The sequence below is a fragment of the Dendrobium catenatum genome, unplaced genomic scaffold (genome assembly GCF_001605985.2).
Source record: "Dendrobium catenatum unplaced genomic scaffold, ASM160598v2 fragScaff_scaffold_1391, whole genome shotgun sequence".
Lineage (NCBI taxonomy): Eukaryota > Viridiplantae > Streptophyta > Magnoliopsida > Asparagales > Orchidaceae > Dendrobium > Dendrobium catenatum.
The window spans coordinates 902,039-912,815 of NW_021319853.1; the positions used below are offsets into that span (position 1 = coordinate 902,039).

The window sequence follows — 10,777 nt, forward strand, 5'->3', positions numbered from 1 at the left end:
TTTTAAAATATGTTTAGATCATTATTATCCTTGATCATATTTAATTTTATTTAGTTTATTTAAATATTTTTCTTATATCATATGATAATTTAAGAAGGCATAATGTTAAATATAAATATCCTTAAATAAATTTATCAATCTATTAAGTAAAAAAACAAAAATTTATATTTTTTTAAATGCGTCAATGAACTTTAAGCTGCTCACACTTATTCCATGTGCAATCTTAACTATCTTCGTAAGTGACAATGTGTTAGACATCAATAAATCTTATTAGATCCTAAAATGGTACAATCAAATTGTGAAGTATAAGCTACAAATATGGTATACCAACCTACAAGCATAAAATTCTACAAAACAAGAAAAATGAATAAAAAATATTCCACATTGACACTAGAACAAGCAAAGGATAGAAATATTTTTGGGCAAATAACATACAAACTAAATAGTCTGTACATATGTAATAAGAATTAATTTATTTTTTTAATTCTATTTTTAAGTTTGTATAAGATAAACCGGTTCTATATCATAAACTTAGTCTACACAAACATTATAAATACCCCTCTAATTATAAGAAAATGTTACATAATGAATAATTTCTGATTTCTCTTATCCTCCTCTTTTTCTTTTGGAATCTACACCTACTCTAAAGTTTCCCTTTCTTCTTGGATGCCAAGAAGCTTATCACAATGCAAGCCTTCCAACAGAAATGTGAAAACCTGAAATGGTCTGCTACACATGCATCTCTAGATACATGAACCAATCTAACTCCCCATTTCAACCTCAACAAAACCACAATATGACGGTAAAAAATACAAAGAAACAAAGCAGATTATCAATGAAAGTACAAACAATAAAATAAATAAGACTACAATGGCTGTCATGCAAATGCAGCCATGTGCAAAAAGAAAAACTAGAAAAAGATGAGAATAAAATGAATGAGACTATATTGTTTTGGTAATTTTATTCCACCTACAAAGACCCGTGATTATATGTTAAAACAAAATTAACCGTCATCAATGATACGTTAACTGAACTATAGATAATAAACAAAAATAAAAAGGAATACTGTGGAAAGCAATACCAAAGTTGTAAAATAACATTAGAGTCCTAGGGAAATTTCATTCTCCGTTGGGAATGCAGAGATTTGATGTATTAATTCAAGGACATAACTGAAAATTTTAAGAAAAATAATCACCTCATCATTTCCATTACGCTGCTTTTGGAACCAATTGAAGTTTGAAACCTGTAAACACATTATGTAGTTGACTTAAACAGATTAACCATTGGTTTCAAATGTATCAGGTAGAAATGTAACATGGAAGGGATAGCAGTTGGTAAAAGTTTATATTTACAATAAAGAAGGTTAGCTCAAAAACAGTAAAATGAACTGCAAGGAAAATTTTCATAATTTGCAGTATTAGGAATTGTAAAAAACAGAATCTGATTGGTGTGGATGACTATAAGCTGTCCAGACGCCTACGTCCAAGAAATGGGCATTGTTATACAAGTCTATTAGCAGCTATTGTCATTTGCCTTATAGAGTGAAACCTACCAATAAACCTACAAAATCAAAATAAAGCCCAGAGCTCTTGTTGTTTAAGTCTTCATATCCGCCAAGAACGGGAAAAAGCAAAGTTCAGTAAAATCGTTTACTCATTTTTTGTCTTGAGATGTGATTCAAACATGTATAAATCATCATTAGAAATGACTAATCTTGTAACAAAATTGAAGAATGATTAATTCTAACAGGTTCATAATTATTTGGCAAATGTTTCTCTCATCCTCATCAGCATATGTCAATATCCATTTTCCTCGAGAAAAATAAGAATATGTCACACTTACTATAAACAGATTGACAATCATGATTTTAATTCAAAGGAGAATAATCGCTGAAGTTTGAAAGGGTGGCAAGAAAACTAATAGGACAGCAACCAGTTTTTTTTTTTCTTTCTAAGAGTGTTGTTAAAACCCTAGTTATATTTTATATAGCAAGGGTACTTCATTTCATAACGTTTCAACTACTAAATTTTCTAGAATGGTCAAACTTCAAGTAGCCTCTCGATGATCATACCTTGGCCACACTGAACTTGATAGGGAGGCCTTCTTGATATAGTTAACAACATCTAGTATAGTGAATCTTTAGATGAGTTTTCAGACCATCAATAACGAAACTTCCATGTGCAGAGGATGATAATTTGAGTAGTTTACATGGGCTGATTAATTCTAACAAGAAAGATGTTGATCAGAAGCTTAATATCATTTCAGAGCTAAAGTAGATTTTAGATATTCAGAGTCACAAGGAAGGGGTTTAGCAACAATAAATTCAAAGATACCCTCATTGTTCGCAACTTGAACATATTAAGATCATATTTATAAATTCCTCTTCTTCATACATTACTTCAAGTATCTGCATTTACTCCAACTAAAGATTTCAAACTTCAGACAATTAGGATTAATTCAACTCTGTTCCAGTCAATTTTATAATATCAACCTTGTCAATGTCAAGAATCAGTTATATATAAAATTTGGAAGTTAGATTCATTCTAAGAACTGATTTTAAAAAAAAAAAAAATCTGAACAGAAGATTGAAACTATAACTAAAATCAAAGAGCAAAACTGCAAAATCACCAATGTTGTATCTTCAGCCAAAGTTACAAACTTAAATCCAGAAACCAAACTCCACTTTTTAACTAAATCAATTTGTTGAAGAGAACCTGATAGAGGGACTGATATTTTGCTTTGCAGTCCTAGGCTGATGATGATTTGAAGCTTATAGACTTTCGAAGCTAAATTAGATTTTATATTTATGGAGCCAAAAGAAAGAGCTTTATCAGCAACAAATTCAAAGATGACAACATTGTCAGTCTACTTCAAAATTTTAAGATCAAAATTATGAATTTCTTATCCGTACAACAATCACTATAAAGGTTTGCATTACTCCAATTGAAAGTCCAGATTTCAGGCAAAAGGGATAAATCTCACTCTCCTCCAATCCAATTTTACCCTATCATCACCATTATCAAAAATTCGTTGTATGATTAATTTCTATGAAATCATTTAAAAATATCTGAATCCAAGTCTGAAACTATAACAAAATCGATGAGCAAAAAATTGCAAAAGCACAAATTTTGTAACTGGAACATAATTTCAAGATTTGATTATATTCTTTCTTTTTGAAAATAATTATCCAAAAATGGCTAAATTCCCAAGAATTACTAAAATGTCGTGTGTTCTAAATTTCGTGAGCCTATATCAACTTTTGTTTTTTTTTTACGACAGAAACTCCTTTACCTCAAAAAGTACAACACCAAAGATATTCTTGCATTGCACAATTCAAAAGGCAAACCTTCTGCAATAATCAAGAAATATTTCTTATTACTCCTGGGATACCGTATATCACTTGAAAACTAATATTTAAACCCTTAAGCCCACTGTTCCATATTCAATAATCAAAGATATCTCCAATTATCTACTTTCGCGATTCAATATTTAATAATTAACATTGCTCGCAGGTAGAAGACTTGTTGCCTCCACGTTTCAAGACGATTAGACTCCATAAAACCAAAAACTGAAACCTAAAATCAGGGTTTTGAGCGACCTGGGTTAGACGGAGTACCTCTATCTCGGCGGTAGGAGAGGGAGTGTTGAAATTGTCTGAGAAGGAGGCGAGAGAGCAAATTACCGCCACTATCGTCAAAGAGAAAGTTATGATCGCGTTAGCGCGCTGCCCGAATGAATGCATCGCTCCCCTCCCCTTATTATTATTCTTCTTCTTCAGGTCAACTAGCCGAACAGTCTGCACTTGTGCCTTATGAACTGGGGAGGATTAGAAGGAGGCCATAATGATGGATCTAAAAAGGGGCTGTTTGGCAACAGGATTTACGAGGATTTAACGTAAATCCTGCCGAACAGGATTTCGACTCGGCCGGCAGAATAAATCCACCCTTACCACCTTTTTGCGGTGAATCCCAGATTTACTAAATCCGGGAGTTGGGCGGATTTACGGGATTTGGCCGAAGAATCGCGCGAAAGGGAGAAAATGGTTACCTTCGCAACAGGTGAGCTCCCTCCGTCGTCGTCGTTACTTCCGATCCAACAGAAGAACGGCGGTCCAGACAGTGCCGTTGGGACTCCCTTCACGAACTATACGCCTTCAAACGCCGACAGTCCTGTCGATGCCTGAACCCAACAAGCTCCCTTCACGAACTCCTCTTCTCCTTCAGAGGCCGTCGGTCCCGTCGATGTCTCGAATTCTTCACGCTTCGTGGAGTAAAATAGGGCATAGAGCAGCAGGCAGATAACAAGCAAGTGGAGCCTGAGCTCGAGTCAGTCTGATTTCGAGCTTGAGGTGAAGCTTTATTTTATGAGTTGAGTCCGTTCTTGAACAGACTTATTTATTATAATAAAAATTTTAATTATAATTCAAATAATGATTATAATAAAATAATAAAAAAATGAATTATAAGAAAAATAATAAAGAATAACTTAATATAAAAAATTATATCATAATTTTTATATATTTTTGACAATTTTGTATCTAAAATTTTCAATTCTAATATATTTTAAGTATATTTTATATTAATATTTTTAAATAAGTCAGTCAGCTCATGAACTTACGAGAGTCAAGGCTAGCTAAAATTTGACTCGTTAGTTTATCAAGTTCAGCTCATGAGCCATTTATCGAGCCGAGCAAGAGCAAACTCACGAGTCAGCTTAACACACTTACACCCCTAAATACAAATAAGTTAACTAAATATTAGTTTATATTACCTTTAGTTTAATCATTGACTCAATTAATTAAACTATTAATTTTAAGAAATTATTTTTATGATTTAATTTGACTTAATAAAAATTATAAAGACAACGTAAATTTGCATAACATTGTATTGGTGGTTAAATTTATCAAATATAACATTAGTATTTTAATAATGTTAAATATCGATTATAATATAACATCAAGCCATAAAAAAGAATAGGTCAAAAAAAAAAAGAAAATTAATTATTTTAATGTAATTAAAATTATAATTGTTGCATTCTGGAGTAGACGTATCAATAATTAAGTATATAAAATATATTCTTATTTTTAATTAACAAATAAATTCATATAGCTCTAAAATTATATAAATGTAAGTAGAGAACTTTCTTTTTTTTTTTAACAAACTTTCATGCATACTATTGTGCTTAGATTTATTAAGAGAATATTAAATTTTAGGTATTTAATTAAAATTAATATAAATTTTTTTGGGGAATAATTAATATAATTTTTAAATGCTCATCCTCAAAATAATAGGCTACCTTTTCTTGGGGAAGAGGAAAAGCAAACCCTAGGCCTACACCCAATGGGACCTACACCCCATGGGAATTAATTAAGTTAATTCAACTAGTTTAATTAAAATTAATCAAAATATGTTAAATATAATATGATTAATAAATAATTAGTAATTAAAATTAAATACAATTAGCATAATTAATATAATTTGAAGTAGAAATAAATAATTAAATTATAATTTGATAATTAATACTGCAATTTGTAATTAAAGTATCAATTAATTTATTTTATAATTAAGATAGCTTTTAATTATATCATTTATCATTATAACTTGTTAATGGTATTTAAAATTGAAATTAGCATGTAACTCATATTTAACATATAAATTAAATTCAAAATATAACAAATTTAAATTTTAAATGAATTAATCGCCTTAAATCATGGATTACATTATCAAACAATTCCACATGATTTAATAGGATTTACCGCATATCTTGCCAAACAATTTTCAGGATTTAATAACTCCAATAGTTACTAAATTTCGATTTACAAGATTTACTAAATCCTATAAAACTAAATAATGTATGTTGCCAAACAAGCCTTATAAGTGAAGATAGGGCTTGAAATTTATAGACACAACATTTAAACTGTTCATTGAGTTTTTTAAAACCTTGATCATCACCATCCATTTTCTTAATCTAGAGTATGAACTCAATAGGACGTGAATTTGTGGCACTTGTTTAGTATAAGCAAAAGGTGCCAACAAATTTGAAGTCTGTCTTATTTTCCAAAGTTCGATGTAGGTGCTTCGTTTATTGCGTTCCCTAGAATTTCCAAAATGTCCAAAATCCATGAGCTTATATCATCTTTAAATTTTTTTAACCTTAGACCATAGAAACCCCTTTACCTCAAATAGTACAAGAAAACACCAAAGACTTCATTACATGGCGCGATTCAAAATGGCAAACTTCCTGCAATACTCAAGAAATACTTCTATTACTACAGACAATTCCTAGTTGGGATCCCGAATATCACCTGAAACTAATTTTAGACTCTTAACCCCACTATCCATATTCAATAATCAACATTGCTCCCTCCACATTTCAAAGCAATTAGTCTACATAAAACTAAAACCATTGAATATTAGAGTTTTGAGCAACCTAGAGTTGGATGTAGTACCTCCATCTTAGCGATAAGAGAGGGAGTGTTGAAATTATTTGAGGAGGCAAGAGAGCAATTTTCTTTAAGTTTCGCCAAAGAAAATGTTATGATCACGTTTGCATGCAGCCCGAATGAATGCATCACTCACCTCCCCTTATTATTCTTCTTCTACAGGTCAACTAGCTGACTCGTCTTGATTTTGCCTTATGAATGAGGGAGGATTAGAAGGAGGTCATAATGATCATCTACTAAAGTGAAAATAGGGCTTGAAATTTTGTATTGACAACATATGAACTATTCATTTACTTTTTCAAACATTGAACACAACCATCCATTGTGAAATATGGTTTCAAACATTAGCAAGACAACATCTAAAAGTTCCATTGAGTTTTTTATTTTATTTTATTATTTTTTTTTTCTTGTTAAACATTGATCACAACCACCCATTTTTTAATTTAGAGCATAAACTTAATAGGACATGAATTTTTGGCACTTGTTTAGCATAAACAAAGGTGCCAAAAAATAGAAGCGTCGTAGTTTATTATTGTGTTCCCTATAATTACTAAAATGTTATGTGTTCTAAATTTTGTGAGCCTATATGATCTTTAATTTTATTAAACTTCTACCACATAACCCCTTTACATCAAAGAGTACAAAAAAACATCAAATATTTCATTGTATTGCAGTATTTTCGACGGCAAATTTTCTACCAGTAAAACACACGTAAAAAAAATAATTACCAATGAAAAAATCTGCTAAAACTAATTTCTCTTTCTTCTTCTGCCTTCCCAACTACTCTATTCAGCCCAACATGCCAACTCGTGCAGTCGCCCAACTCGCCAACCCACCCAGCCTGCTATCCGCTAAGTCAAATTGCAAATACATATTTTTAGTTTTATAAAGCATTGCCAAGTCCCAAATAAATAGTGTGAGACTAAACCTACCCATTTTCTTTTTTTGCTGAGACATGCCACACAAAAGAGAAAAATCGGAAATAGGAGAGAGAAAAAAAATATTATAACATTTTAATAATTAGGTAATTTAACTTAGGAAAATTTAATAAAAGTAGTTATTTAAATTAATTTAAAATATTTAGTTTAGTTAATTTAATTTGGTAGTAAATTATCAAATTGTTTAATTTAATTTAATAATTTTTATTTTTAAAGCAATTTAACAATATTTATTAAGTTAGTCAATTATTTAATATAAATTAGTTAATTTAACTTAATAGTTATAATTAAAATTAGTTATTTAATTTAATTCAAAAAATATTTAATTTATTTTATTTAATTTGATCGTAAATTAATAAATTACTTAATTTAATTTAATAATAATTTATTTAGTCTAACCAAATTACTTAATTTAATTTGATAATAAATTATTAAATTAGCTAATTTATCTTAACAATAATTACTAAAAATATTTATTAATTTTAATTTAATAAAATCTTTTTATCAAAATCTATAAAAAAATATTCCATCTAAAAATCCACCAAAAATCCGTCATAAATATTTGACCAAAAATCCCTCAAAATATTCTGATGAAAAATTTTCGCTGGTGATGTGATGCCCCAAAATTTAATTTTAAAGAATTATTCTTTTATCTTTTAATTTATATTTTTAGAGCTACATAATTTCATTTATTAATATAAATATCATTAGAAATAAAATAATTAATTAAAACATCAATATATACATCTGTATTTATTTACCAAAAATTATATATACTACTCATAATATATATAACCATATCATAACAAATCTATCATGAGTAAAAAAAATAGCTAAAATAATTAAAATCTGAACCTGAAGGATCCTGGTCAATTTCTAACTCCTACTTATTTGTCATGACTTGAAATTATTTAATTATATATAATGAGCTCAAGAGCCCAACAAGTCATTAAAATCCTATAACTAAATCTAAAATACAGTAAATTGTAAGCAATATGTATGTCATTGATTGATGGGGACTATGTAGTAATCTATAAAATTGTGAAATAATTTAGGGATCTATCAATCCTTAACAATACTTAGATTTTCTTTGATATAAAAAATTATAAAATCTCACTTAATATATGCAAGTATACATGTCAAATCAAATAATATAGTGATAAAATAAAGTATCAATCTCATGAGTAAGATATGATCTCTTGTAATACTAGTACCGTCTACTAAAATAATAACAATTATCATACTCAATAAAAACGGATGTTGTGTTGTGGAGATTCAATCACTTAAATAAAATTCGAATAAAGATATTTAATACACTATATGAATATAATATTTTAGATTGATAAATATAAAGAACATATTTTGTCAAATAAATATCTTTTAATTCTAATGATATTGAGAGTATCCCAATATTCTCTGTCAAGCTTGTAGGAACAAAGGATGTCTACCAACTTCTTACAATTATATCATCTTCTTAAGAATTTAGCATATTTCATACTCTATGTGCATGTATGACACATATTAATTCAAAATGTCTACTTAAGGTTGCTTCCCTCCATCGAGGCTCAGCATTACACCTAATTTTAACTATACATATAGCCACTATATATGTGCATTAAATTAAAATTTGGTTATATTAAAAATATTATTTTAATCATTTAAGGAATAAGAGAACTCATTAGTACTACATATGATATTTACATCATCAATCCAAAACTTAAAAATTCAATTAGACATTAGTAACATAATAGAAAGAAAATATAAGAAATAGATATCACCATAATGGTTCAATGGATCTCCTCTATACTCATTCTTTTTACTTATAGAATTAATTTCACAAATACAAACCAAACACTCTAATGATGTTATCAAATACTTCCTTAAATTTTCTTAGTTTTCACCCTAAAAGAAATTCAATGAATTACTCTAAATTAGACTGAAATTATCAAAGTGACTGAACTTTATTACAAACATAACACAATTATTATTTATAGGAAAACACAAAGTAGGCAAGTGGTGCTGCGGCACCAGTGTGAATTTAATTTGAAAAATTATTCAGTTATCTTTAATAAATAATAACCATAGCTATCTAATTTTATTTATCATAAATAAATAATAAAAATAATTATAGAATTCAAAATATCTATATATACATATGTATTCCTTTCTAAAAAATTATATACATTACTCATAATCTATATAATCATACCATAAATATTCTGTGTTGAGTACAAAAGAATAGCTTAAAAAAATGAATCTAAGAAAATTCTAACCAGTCTCACACTCTTGATCCTCAACCCATACCTAAAATCATTTAACCACATATAATGAGCTAAAAAGCACAACAGGTCATCAAAACTTACAACTGAATTAAAAGTACGATAAAGAAGGAATATGCATATCAGGGATCAAAATATAGAAGTATCATTAATTCATATGATCATTAAATCAATATAAAAATAATTAAATTTAGATGTAAAAGTAATAAATTCATAAACAATAAAATACTACGATAAAGAAGCCAATAAAGCAGTAAACTAGTATAAGTGTCAAATCTATAAAGTAATCATCATATCTGTAATACAAATTAGTACAGAAATTGTATAAAGCATCAAATCAATATATTGGTAAAAACTATCAAAATCATGTCAGCAGAGTAAAATTATATAATAGTGTACCCATATTATTCAAATATTTTAGATTATTTGCTCAATATATCATATGCTTAATATCAGTGTAATAAATTAGTAATATTAAATAGTATCAATATCTAAATTGATAACAATAACAACCTAGTGGCTGTAGAAGTATAATAATGCAATAATAATAAATTTGTGCAGTAAAAATAAATACATATAATAATAAGAATAATACCTCAAGAACATACATTTTAATAGTCACACTAAATACGTAAGAAGTTTTGGCTATCAGGATGATTTTCAATATTATATCAGTACTAACAAACTATTTGCTCAGTAAATAAGGTCATCAATCCTTACCCGATCACATAGAAATCATCTTCTTATAACTCTCAATCAGTATATCACGTGAATTAATAGAGTATAAAATCAAACCATAATATTTAAAGGAAAGTATGTCGGCCCACCATCCTATACATATCAATCATTTTTCAACCACAAGTCAATCAATCTTTACATGTCTTTTACACACACATTATTATCGTGATATTATAACAGTAATAACAACTAGCTATTACTTAATCTAATCGCGCATCCACATTCACTTTTAATGCATAACAGTAAATAAAGTATAATTAAGCTTAATTTATAAAATGTCAAAATATATTAAAGGTAGACAACAAAAATCATACTGAGCAAAAATTCACATTTCAAAACTTAATAAATTATAAAAAATTGCATAAAATAACATTCTAATG

General features: G+C 28.3%; 1 protein-coding gene across 3 annotated transcripts in view; it reads right to left on the reverse strand.

Annotated features, from left to right (window-relative positions):
* The window catches only part of LOC110103782 (signal peptidase complex subunit 3B), a 29,388-nt gene extending 25,092 nt beyond the window's left edge, over nt 1-4,296 (reverse strand). Inside the window, exons 1-3 of one of the 3 annotated variants that reach the window (XM_028699786.1) lie at nt 4,048-4,296; nt 3,617-3,796; nt 1,196-1,243 (exon numbers count right to left, since the gene is read on the reverse strand). In XM_028699786.1, coding sequence (XP_028555619.1) covers nt 1,196-1,243; nt 3,617-3,742 — 174 coding nt within the window. In that variant the 5' untranslated portion in view covers nt 3,743-3,796; nt 4,048-4,296. Of the gene's footprint in view, nt 1-1,195; nt 1,244-3,616; nt 3,817-4,047 lie in introns of all 3 variants that reach the window. The other 2 variants (XM_020832616.2, XM_020832615.2) reach the window with 2 other exon arrangements.
* Nucleotides 4,297-10,777: the final 6,481 nt, after the last annotated feature.